Raw genomic sequence first — 25213 nt, 5'->3', positions numbered from 1 at the left:
ACGTCGATCGGCGTCAAATCAAATAGTAACGTTGAGTGCCAATGACGTCGATCGGCGTCAAATGCGTTTTTTGACGGTGGGACGTGGATCAAAGACTCATGCATCTCCTGTAAAAATATTGTAGCTATTGAAGGTGTATAACCTATTTTACAGACCCATTAGGTGGCGACAGTGCTCTCCAGATTAGAGAAAGGTGAGGAAAAACAGCAGAAGAAGCCCCGTGATGAAACGGAAACCGATGAGAGCCAGAGCCAGAGCCGTATAGATTGCTCTGGCTGGAGCTAACGTTAGCTGCGAACAGCAGTCAATCCGCTCCCACAACTGAGCCCCTCTGTCTCTGCTGCATAGTTTCTCCACACGATTAGCCGCCAGAAAAGCAGCACCCGACGCCGAAGGGCCAAACCATTCTCAGCAGTCCGGTTTGGCTTTTCGGTGTCGCGCTGGGAGCCGGCGCACAAAAACGGAGCGCTCCGAAAATAGATGCTGGGTGCGTGTTGCTGTGTGTTAGTGTGGGGAGGAGTTTGCAGCTGAGGGGGGGGAGAGGGGGGTGGGGCACGCAGGGCACCACACAACTACACCACGTCACTACATCAGAAAATATTAGCTTCAGAGTCAGTGAATGTGCTTGAAATGCTTCATTTCACAAAAGGCTGATTATCTCAGCTTCTAATTTGAAACGTCTGTTTTTGGTGAAAACAACCTATCTTCTCCGGCTGATAACTAAAGAACGGAAAATGGTATCAATAAACTTTTTTTTGCTGATGATACAATAGAGTCTCCTCGTTCTTTGTGCGTGTTCGGTGTTTACATAGTAATATCACACAATATTCTGTGGGCCTCGAGAAATCACTGAAAACGCTCTGAAACTCTGGCAATGTCCGTTCTCCAAAAGTGGCTGGCACTCAATGAGTTAAAGGGGTCTTTTCCTTGCTGCCATCACCAAGTGCTGCTCTTGATGGGAAATTGTTTCAGTTGCCACATGACCCGCACTAAAATAGCCAGTGCATGTGAGAATTGCCTGGTCTTCTTCCTGCTCTATTTATAAAGCGCCTTGAGATAACTCTGGTTATGATTTGGCCCTATATAAATATAAAATTGAGTGATTGATTCTGATTGATTGATTGATTGATTGATTGATTGATTGATAGATATATTTACCAGGTAAATACTTAATAATCAGGGGTCTGTAAAAGGGAGCATTTTTCTGTAATTGTGTTTCAAGTTGCCAATTGACTGATCCTAAGTCCCCCCCCCCTTCAACTCAACAGGCCATGAATGGCCACAACCTCCAGAGAAGCCACATGAGCTCCAGAGAGGGAAGAGGGACTGAGGGGAGCGTCCAGCAGCCTCTCCCCGCCCAGAGGGGCTCGTCTGCGGCCGGACCGAGCTATGGAGGCCTCCCGCCTCTCCGGGATCCGCCCAGACACATGGAAAGGAGGCACACAGAGACACACGCACACAGTCAGGGGGACTCGGACTCCTCTCTGCCCTCGCCCATGAGGGAGCGACTGGTCTCCTCAGACCAGGAGGCGTCCGGGGATGAGTTCAACCCCCGACCACCGCACACCAAGACCGCCGTCTGGATTGTTAAACGCCACGGGCAAAAGGTGAGGTTTTCCTAGGCGTTGTAAGGAGGGGGGTTCGGAGAGTCGAGTGAGAGACAGATGGAGAGAGAGAGACAGGCAGATAGACAGGGAGATGGTCTGTCTGCCCCTTGCTAGTCGATGCTATCCCTCAGAACAGTAAAAAGGGGTAGGTTGAAATCTTCCCTTATGTGAAATGGGACAACCCTTTGAGACCCTGATACGTCATCAGTCGTCAGACAGACGACACGAGTTTGTGGTCGGATATCATATTTTTGTGTTTGCGATACTTCTTATTAAGAAAAGGTCTATAACAGTTACACATTGAAATGACTTGAGACCAAGATAATACGATGATTATAATAATTCTTAAATCTTTATTAATGGAGAAAATACTTACATTTGTGGTTTTCATTTGGCCTTAGCCACCATCTTGCATATGATTTGCAAGGCATTCTGGGAAATATCTTATAACACTCGCTTTTCAAGTGTGCCCCTGTAAAAGCTCAGTTTGGAGGGCTGTAGCCCGACCACTTCATCCTAGCCCTCTATCCCAACAAGAATCGGGACATCTTTCCCCTAGAATGTGAACACACAAAATGGAGGGCGAAACGGGGGCTGTAGGGGCAAGGGGTGTGTTGCGATTGGGCCTTAATCTCTCCTCTCCTCCCCTCCTCTCCTCTCCTATCATCTCGTCTCATCTCCTCCTCCCCTCCCCTCCCCTCTCCTCTCCTCTCCTCCAGGAGGGGACCCAGCTTTCGGGTAAGCCCAGTCCAGACAGGGAACACTGGTACGGGTCAGAGGAGTTCCTCGCACTCCCTGCTCAGCTCCGCAAGACCGAGTTGCTGGCTATGAAACTGGAGAGTCTGGCTCAGGCCGTCCCATTGGTTAGTCATCATATTCTTTATTTATATTATTAATATTTTTTATTTAAGATTGGAAATATGGGAAAGTATAGACGGTTTCAACTTGACAACATAAATATTCTAAATTGACCCTAGCTAACTTCCTGTTGCAGTGTATACAGTCTGATAATACTATAGATGACAGGGAATAAGATTCAAGTTTCAAACTGTTCCCTAGCAACACAATTCTGTGAAAACCATGTATAACACTCTCTAACACAGGGGTTCCCAACCTTTTTTCGCTTGTGACCCTACTTTGATGTCACAAAAATCTAGGGACCCGAGACATTCAAATTCCGGTACACCATCGATAATATCATCAGTGACATCGTCAATGATGTTACATAGAATGCTTCTTTTCCCCGCAGAATTCTGACTTTAATCTGAGAATTCTGACTTTATTCTGAGAATTCTGACTTTATTCTCAGAATCCTGATTTCAAGTTATAATCTTAAAGATTCTCATCTAAAATAAAATAAAAAGAGTCAACTCACAATTTTGATTGAGGCTATGGTCCTTTGCTCGAAGCCTTTGCAGTATATAGTGATATTATGTGACATTAGTACCGTCACATAATGCAACACTGTTTGGATCTCACCTGCAATTACCACTCATCGCCCTAGGTGTCACCCAAGAAAACAAAACTGAAATTTTAGAGATTATCACTGTAAACTCAGAACTAAAAAAAAAATCGCAAGTGACCCTAATCATCTTCGGTAGTTTTAAATTGTGTGTGGTGTAAAAAATAAAGAAAGCAGGCGACCCTATTTGAATTCCAGGCCATGACCCTGAGGTTGAAAACCACTGCTCTAACATGTTCATATTTTGTGTCACATTTTCTCTCCTCTCTCTCTCTGTCTCTCTGTCTATCTCTCTTTCTCAGAGACCCAGTGGTTGTGACTCTAACCACGAGGCTTTGCAGGATGTGGATGACTGGGAGCTGACTGAGCTCAATGCTGACTGGGACTTAGGGGAGAGTGGGGACAACGGGAGCAGTGTAGGGGAGAGCGGGGACGACGGTCCCTCTCCACTGCCGTACCGAGTATGTTCCTCTCTAATGGCTCTCTCTTCTCTCTTTTCAAACATCTTGATTGAGTAGAAACCTGAGATACTAGCTCTAAGACTGAAAGCCACCAGTGAGAAAACTAAGCATAATAAGCATAATTTTACTTGTAAAATCGACATTACAACCTTTGTTTGTTGACTTATAAAATAAAATAACATCATTTACTAAATTGTGTCATTTTAAAGCAGCTATGAGCAAGATTTTCGATTGTTAGTCTAAATTGGATATCGATGCCTCACATCTTACCTCTAATAGTAGATGAGACCAACGCCGAGTGAATCGGCGAGTGTTGTCTTGATGATTATAGTCTGTGTGCGGGCCCGGGCAGATCAGGAAGTGAAATGAAATGGTTTGCGGCAGCCACTTCGGCCATAACCACAAAATTACAAAATTACTTTCAAACAAACTGTTAGAATATAACGAGAGATGTCTTTCCTCGCTACATCAAAGGGCTTTCTACTCTCGCGAACATCTCTCGTTATATTCTAACAGTTTGTTTGAAAGTCATTTTGTAATTTTGTGGTTATGGCCGAAGTGGCTGCCATAAACTGTTTCGTTTCGCTTCCTGATCTGCCCGGCCTGCACACAGACTATAATCATCAAGACAACACTCGCTGATTCACTCGGCGTTCAAGCAAGACTACTTGGCATTGGTCTCATCTACTATTAGAGGTAAGATGTGAGGCATCGATATTAAATTTAGATTGTTAGTTTAATAACAATCAAAAATCTTACTCATAGCTGCTTTAAGTCACCAAAGGAACGTTTTAATGTCAATTTTACAAGTAAAATTATACGCATGCTTACTTTTTTACTGTTACCTTAGTTGTACATCAGTTATACAGATAAAAGTACAAACAAAACACTGTGAATACAAGAAGAAGAAGTTGAAGTAGAACTAATTGTAACTCAAACAGAATAGAATAGATATTATGCATGGATGATTACCATACCATACATAATTTAATTTATTCACATTTCATATATTGTTTGTTTTTCTATTTACTTTAATGCCAACTTGTCCCTCCTCAGCTCCCGTACAGACGAAACCACTTTAGCCCCACCTCCTCCAGCGATATCGCGCCCTCATTGGACGAGAGCATCGAGTCGGGGCCGCTGAGCGACCTGCAGTCATCGTCAGAGGAGGGGCGGAGCTCCGCAGAGCGCGGCCGGTGGCTAGCAGTGCCCCCGGTTGATGGGAGGGGGGGAGCCACTCTGGTCCAACAGCTGCTGCAGGACATCCAACAACAAGACAAAGACCCAGACATCTGGAAGAAGATAGAGGTAGAGACTGTCTGTCTCTCTGTCTGTCTGTCTGTTTGTCTGTCTGTTTGTCTGTCTGTCTGTTTGTCTGTCTGTCTGTCTTGTCTGTCTGTCTCTCTCTCTGTCTGTCTGTCTGTCTGTCTGTCTGTCTCTCTCTCTCTGTTGTAAAATCTCTGTGTTTTTTGGCAAAAGCCAGATATCTAATGATAAAACACATGCTACTGAAATTGCCAACTGCTATTTGCTGATCATGCGTGCAGTGCATAGGCAGAATCGGGAACTGTAACCAGGAAGTAGCGGCGACCTCTGGTGGGCTTTAACGTCCGATATTGAAATAGCTCGCTGACATATAAGAGTGAAGGGGTGGGATTGGTGGAGCGGTAACTTCCTGTGTGGTGTTGTGTTGTGTTGTCCCGATTTTCGCGGGAGTCTCCGTATTTTTAACCCTTTCTCCTGCTCCCGATTTCAATCAAATGGCTGTAGCGGACTCAGTTTTACAGCCAGAGTGAAGTATCACATGAAACTAGATGACCTCAGACATCCATGACAACCATGTCATGGTAGCTTGTTGGGAAGGGGGCTAAATAACGCTCCAAAGTTAGGCTAAATTTAGCATTTTTTGACAAGGCAGCATAAATCCATATAATGGATCACAAAATGGGGGGGGCAATACCCCAGAAATTCTCCCCCTTTTTCACAGCCTGATGTTGGCAGGTATGGGAAGGGGGGAGGGCGATTGCTTGTGATGGATCAGACCCAACTGTCTCGTGGCTGCGGCCCCATTAATCCATCATCTCCCTGCTAAAGGTCAGGTTTGATTGACGGGCAGATTATTGATGAGGCAGCCGGTGAACTAATCAGTCATATCTGTGTCATATTGGATATGGTAAAATGTCAATAGCTCCGGGGATCACTTCTCCCATTGCCACTCCTTTAATTAGCCTTGTAAGAAGCTCTACCTTGTGATTTTTTTTTATTGTTTTATTTCATTCTGTTTTATTTTATGTCCTTTATTACCTTGATATTCTAATCACATTTTACTTCCTACATCCTTCTTCTTTGCTGGTGTAACAACCCAGTTTTGCCTCGGGGGTCGATGAAGTTGAGTATCTGTCTTATCTGGTTTGGGCCGGGTCAGGGAGCTACAGACAGAGTTGGACTGCGGAACAATAGAGTCATACGTTACCACGTAACCTTGCGAAGCACCTGGATTCATGCGAGATCACGATCACATGACAAATCCATCTTGCCACCCTCCAATCTATTGGTTTGAATCTGAACCACCAGTGGTTCACACCGATCAGCATCCTATGAGGCAGCTACGGGCGGGCTTTAGGTGTGACAGCGAGAGTGAGTCCATGATAGACATGATAGACAGAAGGTTCATCCAATCACCTACCAGGTATTTTTTGAAAGTACCTGCGCTTTGAAATGGTTTGCCAAGCAACTTGTTCCCAGATGGTCATGTGAAAACAAACTATCTGGCAGCGTCAGGTTAGGTAATAGCACGTACAGACTACAAGATCCTCGTGAGTCGTCAGTCTCTGTTCCTTTCACACTATACAACTGTCTGTCTTGTAATCAGGAGTCTTTGAGTCGTTTTGGTTTTCACACTATATGACTGAGCTGCGACAGGGGATCACACATTACAAGATATTCCACCAGGAGAATCCCCGACAAGTCCGCAAACGCAGTCTCACACCGGCTTTATTCTTTCTAAACACACGCTCGCACATCGATGGGTCATTCTCCAAAATTGGATCAATGTTATATTTATTAACACATTCACTGCCAGACGTTTTTTTTTTACTGTAGTTAGCTTCTGCCAGAGGGTTTTTTTGAGGATTCTGGCTCATCTTTCAAGACCCGAGGATTCTTTTCTGCTAAGATTTTGTGAACACACAATATCTCAAAAGAACTAATAGAATGTGTGCTTTCTCTGTCTAAAAGAGTTAGTTTGTAGAGTTAGTAGTTATGTAAGCATTAGCAGTTGAATACAGCATGGTTTTAGCGTCAGAAAAAATATTCAGAGATAAACGGCTTTTTGTGAAATTCGATAGAACAGTCACTTTAACCATTCATTTTTGGCTCTCTCTCTCTCTCCCTCCCCCTCTCGCTCTCTCTCTCTCTCTCTCTCTCTCCCTTCCTCTCGCTCTCCCTCCCTCTCTCTCTCTCTCTCTCTCTCTCTCCCTCCCTCTCGCTCTCCCTCCCTCTCTCTCTCTCTCCCTCCCTCTCGGGAGGGAGACGCACTAGGTTTAATCCTAGTGAGAGGGGGAGAGGGAGAGAGAGAGAGAGAGAGAGAGAGAGAGAGAGGGAGGGAGGGAGAGAGAGAGAGCGAGAGAGAGAGAGAGAGAGAGGGAGAGAGCGAGAGGGAGAGTTGCTTCAACTCCTCCCTCCGTGGGCGTTCTTCTTGGCTGCAGCGGCCGTCACAAGCTTGTCACCAGTCTCAGTGCTTTGCTGCTGTCCTGTGCCTGTGGCTGCGCGGCCGCTGTTTGAGGAAGTCGGGATGGACTTGCTCGCTTCTTGGAGTTTTGGTTGAGAGAAGCTTTTGCGATTCTGGTCATATTTATGCTGCGTGTTTCAAAGTGTGTTCCACCTGTAATCTATTATGTAAATTTGCAATCCCGCATCGCCAGCAATCAGCGCGAAAACGAAAGCGTTTTCCCCCATCCATTTTCATGAGAATGGCTGGGGTGAGAATGGCGTGACAAGTTAAAAAAATGCTTGCCTTCCTCTAGTCAGGAGAGCACTGTTGCCACTTAGTGGGTCGGTGGAATGGGTTGTAAACGTTCGGTGGCTCCAATAATTATATAAGAGATGTAAAAGGGTTAGATGCACATCCCACGGTCAAAAAAAAAAAAATCATTTTTTTGACGTATTAATACGTCCATGGCAGTGAACCGCTGGATTTTTTTTGACGTATATATACGTCAGTGGCAGTCAACGTGTTAAGTCGGAGTTATTAAGTTTACGGCTATCTCAAATATTATTTGGGTTTCAAATGGATAATAGAATGATTTTAGTAAATATATGCGATTTGCATAGCTGCTTACATGCTTTTTACATTTGTTTTTTGGTTGTGGGACAGTTTGTACCCAGAGAATGACTTCCTCAGTCAGACCACTTGCCTGTTTGTAGCATGCCAGACAGCATACATCACCCCGGTCGTGTCTGCCTCACTACGCTATTCTCTCCTGACCACACTCCCAACTAGATATCAAGCAGGCTAGATATCTGTCGGACCTCTGTGACTGGTCGGTGAGTGCTCGGGGGAGCTCCCCGCTCACGTCTGTGGAGAGTTCCCACTTAACAAGCAAGTGCCGATTTGCGAGCACCGAGCCAACATTATTTGCCTCTGATCAGGGGGGGGTTTGTCGCCGAGCTCCAAAAACAGCTCGCCGAGGGCTCGGAGCGCCTAGTCTGAACTAGGCATAAAGAACCACAAACCATTAAAACTCGATGGCGAAGACTAAAATTATTTATGGGAAACTCTAATGGAGAATCTATTTAGGGTACCCGCAATGTTAAACTTTCAGCTTTATTTAGACATCACAATCGGCCACAATCACTCGGGAAATCAGCTGCAGCAGTACCTTGGAAACCCCCAGCAGTAAAGTGACCAAACTAAAAGTAACAACTGTACATTAAAAGAACATGAACATGTGACTAAGAAAGTCACATAGAACCTTCTCCCATGGTCTGGGTGAATACTCGATTCTGATTGGCTGCAAGGTGTCAATTATTTTCCGATGATGTACACCTAACTAAGTAGTTATCTGTTCACCGTTCATAAATCAATGCGCTGCGTCTCAACCATGGTCTCAGCCCGTATAGAGGATTTAACAGCAGAGCCGTTCTGCTCTACCGCCTTTAACTCATTCCCCGCCATTGCCATCTGCCAACGTCTTTTAACTGACGCTTCCCCGCCATTGACGTCTCTGGACGGAAATAAGTGTTTTCACCGTCATGTGATAGATGGCTCTCTTACTCACCTTGTGAAATAATACAGCACATCTAAAGGTGTGCAGGATCGACCACGATTGTCTAACAAAACCAGGAAGCAGAGAAAAGCAACAATCTCCCATCAGAAAAGGTCCATAGTACAGCTCCATGGCACTGATCAAAGAGTGGTCCGGGAGCGTTTATCGATATGGGCTTGGACTACATTACAGCGGGGAAAAGGCAGCCTGTCACTCAAACGTGAAGGATTTTCTTTTCACCACGCTGCAAGCGCTGACAACACGTCCACAAATCACTTGTTCTCAGGAATTAGTACCGTAAATTCCGGACTATAAGGCGCACCGGTGTATAAGCCGCACCTGCAAAGTTGACTGTTTTTTACATATATAAGCCGCACCGGACTATAAGCCGCGGGTGTTTTGATGTTTAATTACCATATGTAAGGGTTCGTGCACAGAGGGGATTGTCGGGAAAGAGATGGCTGTTTGGGGAAGCTCCCATTTATTAACATTTCAACAAAACAAGTTGCATATTTGCATAACGTATTCAAGTGTTACCATTTAGTGCAATAGTAGCTACAGAACATGTACTGTGCTGTGTACAGTACATGTCCTCGGACGCGGTTGAAATACCACTCGTGACCTGGCTGGTTGTAAGGCAGTCGGTCACCAGGGCCTGGCTGGTTGTAAGACAGCCAGGGTTCAGCTCGGGTTCGGATCTTGTCGTGGTTAGGGTAAACATCATGAAGTAGAGTAAGGAGGCAATACAGGAAGTAAGAATACCGGATGTATATAGCGTCACAGAACACTTTGTTTATATCCCCGCTTTTGTGATGTCACAACGTCCAGGGAGCTATGACATCATCGGTGTTATGTCTGACATCGCCGATGACCTCACAGGTGAACTCTATGCTATGACATCATCGGTGACCCCGTAAAGTCCCGTCCGCCATCACAGTCAGCCTAGACCGCCTGACATCGCCGATGACCTCACAGGTGAACTCTGACGTCATCATTGATGATGTCACGGCGTGTCATCGTCATTACGTCGTTGGCGTGCAGGTTTGTGGGCGTCAACTGCCCCAAGAACAGGCCTGACGGTGGGCCATTATGGACCCTTTTCTACAGCCGCTCCCAGATTCCTGTGGGGAATCTGTATTCTTCCAGAAATGGCCGGAATGGCCCTCCAGTCCCACCTGGTATAGGCAGGGCTTGGTTGATTATTCTGGCAGTGAGGGGGGCTGTGGTCCGCTTGGCCACCGGCCGGGTGTAGGTACGGGTCTACACGTTGTTGTCCAGTCCCGTACATCACAAGAGCCAAGATTTGGTGACTGTCCTCGTTGGCCAGGATGTGTGTGGGAGCTGGGGGTCTACCCAGCAACTGCTGTAGTGAGCTGTAGTGGCCTCTGGGGGCTTGAGTTTCCAGTTGAGGAAACTCAGCGGCGTGAGGTCAGCGCGGGAGCTGCTCAGGAGCCCGGGGTCTACCCAGCTACTGCGGTAGTGAGGAGCCTCTGGTTCTGGTGGCTTGAGTTTCCAGTTGAGGAACCTCAGCGGCGTGAGGTCAGCGCGGGAGCCGTTCAGGAGCCGGGGGTCTACCCAGCTACTGTGGTAGTGAGGAGCCTCTGGTTCTGGTGGCTTGAGTTTCCAGTTGAGGAACCTCAGCGGCGTGAGGTCAGCGCGGGGGCCGCTCAGGAGCCGGGGGTCTACCCAGCTACTGCGGTAGTGAGGAGCCTCTGGTTCTGGTGGCTTGAGTTTCCAGTTGAGGAACCTCAGCGGCGTGAGGTCAGCGCGGGGGCCACTCAGGAGCCGGGGGTCTACCCAGCTACTGCGGTAGTGAGGAGCCTCTGGTTCTGGTGGCTTGAGTTTCCAGTTGAGGAACCTCAGCGGCGTAGGGTCGGTGAGGAAGCAGTTTGTCTGCCCTCGTTGGAGGGAGGGTGCCTCGTTGGCCGCCCCGTGGAGCGCCGGTGTGGCATAGGTCTGCTCTGGGCGAATTGCCGGCGAGACGATGAGGGAGACGGCCGCCCCGTGAAGCATCTGGGGCTCCTGCCTCGCCGTCCTCAAAGGCATGTCCACTTGCTCGGACTTCTTGGCCTCCCTAGAGGCCTTGGCTGGAGTTGTCTCCATGAGCCCGGGCAGGGCCAGGAGGTGAATTCTGGGAATAGGTAGTTGAGATGGCTGGTCCCGCCCTCTGGGGGGGTCCCAGCGGTCGTGTCCGGCTATCTTGTGGGAATGATTGATGCCGGCCGGCTGACTGTGCCCCAGGCTGTTGGTCTCAGCGTTCGCCATGCCTCCCTGAGTCTGGTGTATCCCGGTGGCGGGCTCGGCCGCCCCGTTGCACTCTATTGCATGCTCAGGGTCGGCGACCTCTGTCCTAGGTGGGAGTGTTGGTGGCATTGGCACTGGAACAGTGGGTTCCGAAGTTTGGGTCGTTGGCTCTGGAGCCACCGTGCTGACCTGACCCTGGTCTTGGGAGGTGCGGGGCACGGGTGAAATGTTCAGCCGGGGTGTGGCCACTGGTGAAGTGGGTGGCGCCCTCCGGGGCTCCTGCTCAGCTTGGCTCAGCAGGCGTCGGCTTCTATCCAGTTGGCGGGTTATCTGCTCTCTAGCTTGGAGGGCCTTGGCCTGGAACCTAGCATAGCCCTGCGCCATTACGGCTTCCATCCTTAGGATCTCTTCATGAGATGTTGCTTGCTGTGCCTTCCTCCTAGCGCTAGCGTGGCCAAGGGCCGGTAGGGCTCTGGCCTTGATCCATAGGAGCTCCATAAGGTTCTCTGCAGCTTCATCTGCCTTAAACTCGGCCCTTATCTGGGCTAAATCTGCCTCAATTTGTGCTACCTGAGCACGGAATCGGTTTTCCTGGTGGCTGCGGATGAGCTCCTGCCCCGATCGGATCGTCTGGTGGGAGTGTAGGGGGTCTGGCCCCTGAGTACTACTCCTGCTGTATCCAGATTCGATCTGGTGGGGAAAGGATTGCTCCTCGGCGAGGTGCCGTGACCAGAGCGAGCTCACCTGACTCCTGCTCCATCTCTGAGCGTCGCAAGTCCTCTGATCCGGCTCGAAGGACCACTTTGTAGCGAAGCTTGTGTGCTTGCCTCGTGAAGTGTGCTGGATCGTAGATGAGGGCTCACGGGCCGTGATCAGTCAGAATCACAGAGACGTCGGTCCTCGGACGCGGTTAAAATACCACTCGTGACCTGGCTGGTTGTAAGGCAGTCGGTCACCAGGGCCTGGCTGGTTGTAAGACAGCCAGGGTTCAGCTCGGGTTCGGATCTGGTCGTGGTTAGGGTAAACATCATGAAGTAGAGTAAGGAGGGAATACAGGAAGTAAGAATACCAGATGTATATAGCGTCACAGAACACTTTGTTTATATCCCCGCATTTGTGATGTCACAACGTCCAGGGAGCTATGACATCATCGGTGTTATGTCTGACATCGCCGATGACCTCACAGGTGAACTCTATGCTATGACATCATCGGTGACCCCGTAAAGTCCCGTCCGCCATCACAGTCAGCCTAGACCGCCTGACATCGGCGATGACCTCACAGGTGAACTCTGACATCATCATTGATGATGTCACGGCGGTGTCATCGTCATTACGTCGTTGGCGTGCAGGTTTGTGGGCGTCAACTGCCCCAAGAACAGGCCTGACGGTGGGCCATTATGGACCCTTTTCTACAACCGTCTTGAAGTCAATGTAAACCATCCAAAATTCTAAATGTTATCTTTTTCCTTTGTTATTGTCATATATGATGAGCTGAGCGGACTATCTGTCCCGTTCCTATTTACTGGAGCAGTGAACGACGTTTCCATTGCATGAGAAGCTGACGGGATGGTAATGATTGTGCCAGGTATTAGTCGGTTGCGCATGTGTTATTTTTCGTTGGCAAGTGACCATGGTGTAAGCGGGTTAATGCACTTCGAGCTGTCAATTATCAGAAAATAATCGACTTTGCGGAAGCAACTCCATGCCTCCGTGTCAACCATTAATTTGTAGTAATAGACACCTCGTCTTGCATTAACCCGTACTTATAATTCCAAGCCAATACAAAACAAAAACTATTAGGACTGATCCTGTAACAGCCACACAGCTGCTGTCTGTTTCCCTCGGTTACACCTTGCCCCCCCCCCCCCCCCCCCCCACTCCTGCTAATTAGCTGATTAGCAGCTTAATTAGCACCATGTAATCATGGCAGTGAATGAGCCACCTAATGAGGAAGTCAAGAGGAGAGCAGTCTGTGTGGAGGAGGATGTCATCCTCTCACTGCCGAGAGAGGCTCTGCAGAATAGAATAGAATATCATCTGTCTAAGGAACATTTACTACGAAGGCCTACTGAGGACAAATATTGCACTGGGCATAAATGCTAACAGCTAAGCTAGCCAGAGAAGGGTTACCAGGTTACCAGCCTCACTTTGACAGATATCTTCTTGTCCCACAATGACAAGTGAAGAGAGTGTACTTGTTTTTACTAGTTTAACACGTTTACTAATTGAAAGTTTACGCTATGTTTATCGCTTTATCGACTTTAACAACAGAATAAAGTGCATTAGAGAAAGTCAGTGGAGTTCCCTTGTGGAGCAGAATAGAATATAGTTGAATAGAATAGACTTTGTGAATGTAAAATCTCATGTTTGGAAGTGGCTCACTGTGCTGCTAAACTAGCGCCCTCCACTGTGTATTTTGTGGGGTGAGGCAGTGTTTCCCCTACCATTTTACAGGCCTGACAGGTGCGCCAGGCCAACGGCGCCACCGCCAGGCCAGAAAAAAAAAAATCTGCTCTCCCCAAAATTTCAATAAACCTTTATGGCATATTATTACAATACAGCAATACTGGTGTTGACAGTGTTGACAGTAATAGAAGATGCCAAATCATTCAAAACAATAAGCATTTTGCTTTTAGGAGCATTGTGCCAGCGTTTTTCTAGGGGAAACACTGTGAGGACTGTGTGAATCACCGGTGAAACATTTAAATATATTTGGAATGTGTGCTTCTTATTGGAGTGTGCGTATTCTGAATTAAAGACAGGCTTACAACTATTCGTAAAACATCTATATGTTTCCATAAAAAGTCTCAACTTGTATGTTGAAACCGTAAGTTGCCGACTTCAAATGGAGCTCGTGCCCATGAGAGACTGACAGACGGACACCGGGCTCTGTAACTAGGTCACAGAAGGGACATGAGTCACATGACTTAAGATGGATCAAATTAATATTTTCGATGTATCTTGCGCATTCTATGGATGGCCAAGTTGTAATATATTGTCATGTCATGGTGTTTTGGGTCAACTCAGTAGTAAAAAACAGCTTTTACCACCTTAGGCTGCTGGCCAAGACAAAGGCCTACCTCTCCCAGGCAAACCTGGAGAGGGTGATTCACGCCTTCCTCACCACACGAATCGACTACTGCAACGCACTTTATGCGGGGATCGACCAGTCCTTGCTCCGCCGCCTACAGCTCGTTCAGAACGCGGCTGCACGCCTCCTTACGAGGACAAAAAAGCGCGAGCATATCACCCCAGTCTTGTCCTCGCTCCACTGGCTGCCTGTGCGCTTTCGCATTGATTTTAAACTATCCCTGACTGTTTTTAAAGCCCTCAACGGCATGGCCCCTCCCTACATTTCCGAGCTGCTGCACCGCCACACCCCCTCCAGAGCCCTTAGATCGGCTGATCTATCGTTGCTGGTGGTGCCCAGAACCAAACTGAAAACTAGGGGGGACAGAGCCTTTGCGGCAGCTGCTCCAAAACTTTGGAACAGTCTCCCCCTACATGTTCGTGCCGCCCTGACCCTGGAGGTTTTTAAATCACTCTTAAAAACCCACCTGTGGCTTTCCCCCCTACTTAGCCATCGTTAGGTCCCTGGCTTTTATCGTTTTATTGCTTTTATTGTCTTATTGTTTTAGTCTCTTATCTTTCTGATTTTAATTGCCATAATATATGCACTTTGTATTCTGTTGCCTTCAATTAGTATTTTTGCACTTTACTTATTTATATTTGTGCACTTTGCTCCCCCGTCTGTGAAGCACTTTGGTTCGGCTGCCGCTGTATGTAAATGTGCTATATAAATAAAGTTGACTTGACTTGACATTTATAAACGAAATTAATTAAGTTTTTTTTCCTATCGGTTTTTTTTTGTACTGCTATTTGAAGTCAACGGGGAGTGGCTTGTGTTTTCCCCCTAAAAGGGGGAGGGACCATATTGCCGTTCTGATGTATTCTTGCCTTCTACCTGTCGCTGTAGAATCTACAGCAACAGATAAACAGGTGGCTTAAGTTAAAACCCCTCTCCAGTCAGTTTTTCCTACCTGTACAACCATTGATGTTCTATGAAAACGTAGCCTACATGTGTGCATGTTGTATCAACGCATCATTTGAGCCACAGAACTTAAATTGATAAGAACTGAAGCTAATAGCTTGTTCCACTCATTATTCTTCCACTGTAGCATAATGACTTCAGTGCTGTTCTGTCTTTGTCTGTTCTCTCTTTGTTCAACTCTTTGTCTGGTCCAGAGCGGAAATACCAGAAACAGTCACCGCCATGACAGTCTGCCTGCATCTCCATAAATATTGTTATAATATCAACAACTAGCCAACAGATATCAAAGCTAGTGGGCTTTATGGAAATAGCGTGACTCGAACTGGTTAAAGTGTAACTAACCTCCAAAACACTTTTTTTCAGCTTTTAACCAATATATATGACTTTGGGGGTGATGTGTGAAGAATTCTGGTCAAAATTTCCACATTTGACACCAAACTGTTGCCATTTTACCATTTGTATCATTTTTCAGCAGCATACCTGGCCCTCTTAGGGTCAAACACTGCTTTTTTTTTTTTTCTCAAATGAATGGGATATTTGACACGTCATGACGTCACGGTGACCCAAAGACTATGGGATTTCAAGATAATTACTCCCCTACCCCCCCTGTACCCTTTCGGCTCCTCAGAACTCCAAGCCTATTTCTATTGAAGTTTGCTCTTAAAATACTGAACCAAACGTCGTCAAAGTTGGCACATGTCTTAATTATAGTTAGTTTCCCGCTGAATGTGTCATTACTTTATTGATATCTTACCTGGATAAGCTCGAATGATGATGTTTATATTATCAGTCCGAGTTGCAAGCACTGTCTCCAGCCCAGGCAGGCGGGAGAGAGTCGTACTGTAACATGGACGAGCCCCAAGCTCCGCGGGCGCGCGCAGCAGGCCAGCAGCAGCTGGGCTCTCTGTGCTCTGAGAGCAGTCTGATATTTCCGCAAACAAATATGGTCGCAGTTTAGCGCACATGTAAAATATAACGCTATACTACGACGTGACAACGTGACAAAGCTTCTCTAAACACATCGGCTACTATATTTCCCTGCATCCCTCCTACTGAGATTATATCGGTATTGATTTTGGACAGACTGAATGCGCGGAGGAGGAGGAGGAGAGATCTGCAGCTATGCCCTGAGTAGCCCTGAGAGACACTCGCCTCGCTCCGACTACTGTGCCCGTCTGTGAAAAGCGTCCTGTCCAGTCGCACCTTCGCAAACAGATGCGGGATTCCCTCAATCCTGTACCCAATCTCAGACTGTATTCTCTAAATCGCACACCAGCTATTTCTGTCTGTGTTTGTTTGTTGCTCCGTGAGGTTACGAGCGCCCCATGCATGCAGCAGGCTGTTTCGCCAGCCTGGGTCTGGCAGGAGGGACGAGGCGCAGCCTGCCCTGCACTGCGCTGAGAGGAAAACTTTTGCACAACTTTTAACAAGAATCACGAAAAGCCCCCAAACTAAAATGAAAAAGGGACTATATGGCAACTTGGACGAGGGAATGACGTAGAGAAATCTCGCATTGTGTTACCCCAGAACGGGGGGTTTGTTGTATTGTGCGGTGTGCTGCTGTAACGAGCCCACGTCACTTTGCTCTCGTAACGTAGTTTTGACACACTGCCATAGAGATACATGCAGAAAAATAATTAAATTTCTAGTTCGCCACTGAATTACCAAATTGATATATTTTTCAACCATTTTCAGATTTTCTGTTTCCATACAGACCAACAGCGTTGGCTAGTTGTTGATATTTATAAAGATATGGCCCCTCTCAAATAAATTATTTTTGAGGCAGTAGGCAAACTGTAATGGCGTCGATTTCCGAAAAAGAATCTTGACTTCAACACAGCCAAAGAGTCCAGTATAGACAAGAGCATATCATTTCTTGTTTTTTTCCATAGGTATTTTCAAATCACTGTTCTAATACATATCTAGGGGGTTAGTCCCCCTTTAACAACAGTTATATCAAACTGGTCATTCAGTGGTGTTTTGCACCCAATGTAATGTGGGTTACATAGTAGCTCACAGCTACTAACAGCTAGCTAATGCCAGAGGCTAATGCCACGGCAATGTCCGTTTATTGTGACAAAAGCAAGAAAATAACAATATTCTCCTGTCAAGCGTGAACATCTACCATTTAAATGATCATAATCACCACCCGTTAACATTAAATAATAAGACATATTTTGTCTCAAATCTACCAGCATTTGGCTGTTGTTATTGCAATGATCCCAGGTTAATGACAAAACTAACTGATCACCAGTTAGTAATTGGTAACATTACATACAATGCCAACAACAATATGATATAAACCCCATCATTTGAATATTATTTGACCACATGTCGTGACTGTGGTGTGAAGGAAAACAAAACTGGTATGTGAGCACTGTCAGACTGGCCGGGTCTACCAAGTTACCCGGGTAAGAGAGCCTCTTTACCGATGCTCATAATGCTGCCAAATTAATATACAGTACACCCCTGGTTACCCACCTCAAACGGGACCAGAAGTGAATTTAGTGATGAAATAGTGTGCGAAAATTGTAAAACCATATCTGGGATAATGGCGGCGTTTCCACTGGTCGGTCAGTCTCAGAAGAGTCGTAATGCATTATGGGGGAGATGAGTATATCGAGTAAGCCCACAGTCTGTACTCAGAAACTTTTGCGAATATAGTATACTTTAGGGAATATCTCGCCTACACAAATTAATATAGTGTACAGTTTGAACAGACACACTACTCAACTTATATACTCACCTTGAGTATAAAGAGTATACTGAGTAGAGGTAATTGAACAGGCCACTAGTGATTATGTTAATGAGCAAAGCCTTTAGTTAATATCATCCAGCTAAGAGACACAGGGGAGGGGCCCTGTGATCGGTCAGTCCGGCCCTGGGCAAGGCAAACTTATAGACAACAACAGCAATCATAATAATTATAATAAGTAATAATGCAATACATAGTCAATATAGTTATATAAATAATAACAATAACAACAACAACAATGTCAGAGTTTATTAAATGCTTTAACAATCAAATAAAATCCACCATTAAATTCATAATATCAATTAAAACAATATCCAAAGTAGGGATGTTCATTTTGAACAATTTCCATAATCGAAATTCGGGAAAATTGACGATCAATTATCGATTATCGATAGCGTAATAATAATTTAAAAAAAAATGATAATATATATATATATATATATATATATATATATATATATATATATATATATATTGCACAGTAGTGATGCGCGAGTCACCCAGAACCCGCCGGGTCCCGCGGACTGGCCCGCCCCGCAGGCGGTCTGGGTTGGCAAATTATGAAAATATCGCGGGTGTGGGCGGGGCAGGCTCAGAACGTGACAAAGCAACATTATTAAATAATTTAGAGCAGTGAAACACGCAGAGTAATTAACCGTAAGACGTGAACTCTCTCTCACACACACGTAGGCCTACACACAATCAGACAGACTCCTGCTGCACTCTCTATAGCCTACATGGAGTAAAGAAACGCTTCAATGAGGTGGCCTATGTGCTCTCAAAACAAACATTTTGGAAGGATTATTCGCTGTAATTATTATTGGAAGTCTGAAGTGTCCATGAAACTAATGCCACCGCAGATTTTCTGTTGTGGGCTCGACTGTGATCTATTTGTCAATTTTACTGCAACGTGAGTAGGCTATGTGACCAATTGAGAGTGCATGAGGTAATTAAAAGAAATCAGACAGCGAGTCTGAAGCCGTATCTGCAAGCCGTCTGCGCACCTGCTGCACTACTACGTTTAGTACTACTGCAACGTGACCAATTGAGAGCGCATGAGGTAATTAAAAGAAATGGGGAAGAATAAGAACTGTTTCTTTTTGATGAACCTGATTTTGATGAATCAAGTTGAGGAACCTGAGGAGAAATCACGGGAATTTTGAAAAATTGCAAGCCGCCGCAAATATTGCGAAGATTGGTTGAATTTGCATTAATTACTGCAATAGCAAAATCACAATTTCCTGGAGAGACTGAATTATGTGACTCAACTGATATTGCTAAATATCTGCCACTGCAATCAGTGAATGCCACCTTTTTTGCCGATTGTAAGGCCAATATCAGCTGAGACTGATATAGGGCCGATATATCGGTGCATTCCTACAAAATCCCATTGACTTTGAGGGAACCGGAAGCACTAACATCCCAGGACTCATTCCTGTGGTACTCTATGGAGTCTTGATGAAACCAAAGCATGTGTGAAGGTCTCAGGATGCAGGAGAAGACGAGATGAAGCAGACGTGAGCGCGGCTCAGATCATTTCCCAGCAGGCCTTGCTGCCCCTCAGGAGCTTCACTGATTTAGCTACATCAAAGCAGCTGTAAGCAGTCCACTCCATATCCAGAGACTCAGATGGCTTTACTCACTCAGAAGTCTACATCCCCCTCCCCTCCTCTCCTACATCTTCTCCTCACATAAGCCCATGGCACACCAATCAAACATTATCCAAGTGCTGCCAACCGCCGTTTTGTTTAAAATTTACATTGAGATTGTATGTATCTTGGGAAACGTACAGTACAATGCAGACATTTTACATCTGGTGACTGCCTCTGTTGCTTCCCCTATCCATTTTATACTCCTTTTTTCTCCTCCTGTGTCCATCCCCTCCCCTCCCCTCTCCTCTCCTCTCCTCCTCTCCTCTCCTCTCCTCTCCTCTCCTCTCCTCTCCTCTCCTCTCCTCTCCTCTCCTCTCCTCTCCTCTCCTCTCCTCTCCTCTCCTCTCCTCTCCTCCTCTGCTCTGCTCTGCTCTCCTCCTCTGCTCTGCTCTGCTCCGCTCTCCTCTCTCCTCTGCTCCGCTCTCCTCCTCTCGCCTCTCCTCTGCTCTCCCCCTCTTCCTCCTCAGACCTCATCAATACTTTTGATTTCCATCTCTCTTCCATAACGAGCAGAGAGACGGACAGAGAGAGAGTCCTATCGATATTTTTTCTTCCTTTTTTTGGGGTCGCGGTCGTAATTAACATAATGCCGCTCAATCGGTCAAGGTTTGGAACACACACACACACACATGACACATTCTGTCATGTATGCATGTAAGGTGTAGAGGCATGCAGGTGGACAGATTAGATGCACAGATTAGATGCAGCGATCTGTAGGCGAGGCATAGCATGGAACACGTGTGCCGCAGTGAAGTAATTGACATCAGATGTAGCTTCTCCAGATAGCGTATAGTGTAGCGTGGCCGCCTCCTCTCTCACATTAGCTTTCCAGATAGCACACACACTAAAGATATGAAATGTAGAGGAGAAATGATGCCGAGACTGTATAAAGTATTAGTGGCACTAACATTGAGATACGACCCCCTCCGGATCGGACCGTCTGGTTACAGTTACACACATTATTCCGACGTGACGTTACGGGTCTGACAGGATTTTGTGAGAGCATGCGGCTGTCTGTGCACAGTTTCTATGAATCAGTCTTTGCATGCGGTATGAATGTGATGGCAGCTATCTGTCTGTCGGTCTGTCTGTCTCCGTCCATCCATCCAACCAACCAACCAACCCGTTCTCACTCCCAACCAGTCAAATCATGTCATTTGGTCAGCACCCCTTGTGGTCACTTATTAACACACTGGGTAGGGTACCCCCTTTTCCTCATTTTTCAACATGAAGGGTAGTCCAATAGATTTGTACACAACTCCCACGATATGCAGGGTAGTCCAATTGACTTTTAATAGAACTCTCACAATGTGCAGGGTAGTCCAATGGACTTCTATAGAACTCTCACAATATGCAGGGTAGTCCAATAGAATTATATAGAACTCCCACAATATACAGGGTAGTCCAATATACTTCTATATAACTCATCGGTGATGTCATTCATGCACATGACATCACTGGTCCACAACTGAACTCACATCAACTCTCAATAACTGTCAAACTAAATGAATGACTGCAAAACGGTTTAGTTTTCTGACATACTACTGATTTTGTGATGATACAAAGCTGGTTGAAAATCAGCAGAGTGTTCCTTTAACCAAGCTGTTTTAGTTGCCTAACCATAAGCGTAGCACAAGTTGTTGGCTACAGCTACAGCTGTTTACCCTGCTGTAACAGCAGGTTTAAACTGTGTCTTCAAGCTGTTTCCTCTCTCTCCTGTCCTCTCCCCTTCACATTAGACAGTTTAACCTTCGTCTTTAAGCCTCCTCCTCTCCCTCGCCCCCCTGCGCCTCCTCCTTTGCAGTGGAGTGGATTTAGCCGCAGAAATCGATAATGGATCAGAGATTTCAGCTGGATTCAGTCTGGCTCACAGAGAGCTCGTTTGAATCTTTCACAATGAAAAACCTAAATAAAATAAAAAGCTTCTTCCTTCTCTCTGATATCAGACCCATTAGCTATTAGCACATTATCTAACAACAACAACAACAACACAAGGATATCTTTGGAGGCAATCTTTGTTTATTCTGACAAAAGCAAGCAAATAATAATATTCTCTGGTCAAGCGTGAATATCTGCCAGTGCACTGACAGATATTGTTATGCTAACGTTAGGCTAACACAGGACTGCAGGCCAGTTGATCGGTAACATTACATACAATGCCAACAACAATATTATGAATATAAACCTCGTCAATCAAATATTATTGGACCACATATCGTGACTGTGGGGCGAAGGAAAACAACACGGGTCTGTGAGCACTGAGTATGTGAGCAGACTGGATGAGGCCATCTACAGTACCAAGTTACCTGGGTAAGAGAGCGTCTTTACCTGCAGGTGATAGCTGCTGGCGAGCCCGTGTGTGGAGCTTCTTTTTTGGGGGGGATTTTCGTAATGCTGCCAAATTAATATACACCCCTGGTTACCCGCCTCGAACGGTGACAGAAGTGAATTTAGTGATGACATAGCGTGCGGAAATTGTATAAACGTACCGTGGTGGATAATGTCAGCTTCTCTGTTGTCTGTCGCGAAGAGCATTATGGGGGAGATGAGTATATCAAGTAAGCCCCCGGTCTCTACTCATAAATTCTTGTGAATATAGTATACTTCTGGGAATATCTCGCCTACATAAAATGAATATAGGCTACTGTACAGTGTGAACACACTACCTACTCAACTTGAGTATAAAAAGTATGCTGAGAGGGAATCGAACAGGCCCTAAATACAATACCTGAGCCATAAAAAATGACATCTTGCAGCTTTCATTTCATCGTAGCACCTTGCACTGCCATTGCTACTGTAGTGTTCTTCATTGTTGTTTTTCTCCTTTCAAATGTATATTCTTATTTGCTCTTGTGTGTTTCTGCTATCTTATGCTATGTTTCATATTTATCAGGTGTTGCTTTTTGCTTTTATGTCATGGTGCAGAGCCTCCCGGCCTAAGAATTTCACACAAGTGTACTTGTGCAACCAGAGTGACAATACACATTTTGAATCTTGTGTCTGTAGGAACGTCTGGCCAAGCTGGAAGTAGCGCTGCCGGGAATTTAACCCGGGTCTCCGCGGTGGTACGAGTGTTTTTACCTCTACTACCCAGAGACCCACAACATTTCTTTTTCTTTTTCTTTTTCCTTTTCTTTTCTGTCAAAGCTGTTGAGTGGTTGTCATTGTTTATTACCAGAGAGTACCTACGCTCATGTTTCACTCTTGAAACGGTTAGCCAATCAGAACAGAGGGGTTGTTAATATTAATGAGCCTTAACCTGGACTCAAAGAGATGCTGAAAATGAAAGTGTCAAAATGGATTGAGTGTTTTTTTGTGTGCATGACCACACGCACATGCACACACACACACACACACACACACACACACACACACACACACACACACACACACACACACACACACATGCAGAGCTTGACCTCGAGACACAAAGTAAAACACTGGACAGGGCAGAATATGGACCTTTAAGATTTCTCATCATTTATTAAGACATTTTATTAATCTTTACAGTTTGATTTCTCATTTGCTCATACAACTCTGATAATTTACCTTCATGTGCCAGCAGGTGGCAGTAGCTCTCCACTGCACAACGAGCGCTGTTCTCTCTTCCTCTGTTGTTTCTCCTCTCCTTCTTCTCTGTCTGTCTGTCTGTCTGTCTGTCTTTCCACCTGTCTGTGAACACCTATAAAACAACCATGTTAAACATGTTTTACACAAATGCTATCTCTTCTTTTCTTTTTTCATCTCTCTTTCCTGATTGATGTTTGTCTCAAATGTCTGTCATATTCTCTCTCTCTCCACATTTCTCTCTCTCATCTGTCTCTCTCTACCTGTCTCTCCATCTGTCTCTCTCTCTCCATCTGTCTCTCCATCTGTCTCTCTCTCTCCATCTGTCTCTCTCTCTACCTGTCTCTCTCTCTCCATCTGTGTCTCTCTCTACCTGTCTCTCCATCTGTCTCTCTCTCTACCTGTCTCTCTCCATCTGTCTCTCTCTCTCCATCTGTCTCTCTCTACCTGTCTCTCTCCATCTGTCTCTCTCTACCTGTCTCTCTCCATCTGTCTCTCTCTACCTGTCTCTCTCCATCTGTCTCTCTCTACCTGTCTCTCTCTACCTGTCTCTCCATCTGTCTCTCTCTACCTGTCTCTCTCTACCTGTCTCTCCATCTGTCTCTCTCCACCTGTCTCTCTCTACCTGTCTCTCCATCTGTCTCTCTCTCCATCTGTCTCTCTCTACCTGTCTCTCTCCATTTGTCTCTCTCCATCTGTCTCTCTCTCCATCTGTCTCTCTCTACCTGTCTCTCTCCATTTGTCTCTCTCTACCTGTCTCTCTCCATTTGTCTCTCTCTACATCTGTCTCTCTCTACTGTCTCTCTCCATTTGTCTCTCTCTACATCTGTCTCTCTCTACCTGTCTCTCTCTACCTGTCTCTCCATCTGTCTCTCTCTACCTGTCTCTCTCCATCTGTCTCTCTCTACCTGTCTCTCTCCATCTGTCTCTCTCTACCTGTCTCTCTCTACCTGTCTCTCCATCTGTCTCTCTCTACCTGTCTCTCTCTACCTGTCTCTCCATTTGTCTCTCTCTACCTGTCTCTCCATCTGTCTCTCTCCATCTGTCTCTTTCTATCTGTCTCTCTCCATCTGTCTCTCTCTACCTGTCTCTCCATCTGTCTCTCTCTCCCTCTGTCTCTCTCCACCTGTCTCTCTCTACCTGTCTCTCCATCTGTCTCTCTCTACCTGTCTCTCTCCATCTGTCTCTCTCTACCTGTCTCTCCTTCTGTCTCTCTCTACCTGTCTCTCCATCTGTCTCTCACTACCTGTCTCTCCATCTGTCTATCTCTCCATCTGTCTCTCTCCACCTGTCTCTCTCTACCTCTCTCTCTCTCTACCTGTCTCTCCATCTGTCTCTCTCTACCTGTCTCTCCATCTGTCTCTCCATCTGTCTCTCTCTCCATCTGTCTCTCTCTACCTCTCTCTCTCTACCTGTCTCTCTCTACCTGTCTCTCCTTCTGTCTCTCTCTCTACCTGTCTCTCCATCTGTCTCTCTCTACCTGTCTCTCCATCTGACTCTCCCTCCACCTTTCTCTCTCTCCATCTGTCCCTCTCTCTACCTGTCTCTCTGTATGTCTCTCTCCATCTGACTCTCTCTGTCGGTCTCTCCATCTGTCTCTCTCTGCCTGCCTCTCCATCTGTCTCTCTCTCTGCCTGTCTCTCTGTCTGTCTCTCTCCATCTGTCTCTCCATCTGTCTCTATATCACATGCTCTTGTCTTTTTCTTCTTGTATGTTTCCTCTCCTTATTTCCTCTCTCTCTGGCTTGCTCTCCATCATTATTTGTCTTTCTATTGCTGTTTTTGTCTCTCTGTGTCTCAATCCAATTAAATTCACATGCAGTAGCTTTATTTGCATGAATAAAAACATGTTTCCAAGGCAGTTTACATATTAAATACAAAGGTGTCACATACTGTATGTAGGTTCTATTTTATACTGATGCAGTCTATAGACTGTCTGTCTGTCTGTCTGTCTGTCTGTCTGTCTGTATGTCCTTGTATCTGTCTTGTTTTCCATAATTTTCTCGCTCTGTTCATCTCTCTTGCTTTCACTGTCCTTATCTTTGTATTTCTTACATTGTATTTATTTGTCTTCTCTGCTTCTCTTTCCTCCTCTCTCTTTCTCTGTCCCTCTCGCTCTCCCCTCTCTCCCTCTCTTTTCCTCCCCCT

General features: G+C 45.9%; 1 protein-coding gene across 1 annotated transcript in view; it reads left to right on the top strand.

Annotated features, from left to right (window-relative positions):
- The window catches only part of akap6 (A kinase (PRKA) anchor protein 6), a gene marked incomplete at both ends in the record, with an annotated part of 377282 nt that overhangs the window by 54696 nt on the left and 297373 nt on the right, over positions 1 to 25213 (top strand). Inside the window, 5 exons of the mRNA XM_083633037.1 lie at positions 1269 to 1607; positions 2330 to 2470; positions 3372 to 3530; positions 4587 to 4838; positions 5518 to 5531. Coding sequence (XP_083489163.1) covers positions 1269 to 1607; positions 2330 to 2470; positions 3372 to 3530; positions 4587 to 4838; positions 5518 to 5531 — 905 coding nt within the window. The remainder of the gene's footprint in view (positions 1 to 1268; positions 1608 to 2329; positions 2471 to 3371; positions 3531 to 4586; positions 4839 to 5517; positions 5532 to 25213) is intronic.

This window comes from Poromitra crassiceps (assembly GCF_964638095.1).
Source record: "Poromitra crassiceps genome assembly, chromosome: 3".
In the NCBI taxonomy this organism is placed as follows: Eukaryota; Metazoa; Chordata; class Actinopteri; order Beryciformes; family Melamphaidae; genus Poromitra; species Poromitra crassiceps.
The sequence above is the reverse complement of the archived record's forward strand: the minus strand, read 5'-3'. Positions and strand labels throughout refer to the sequence as shown.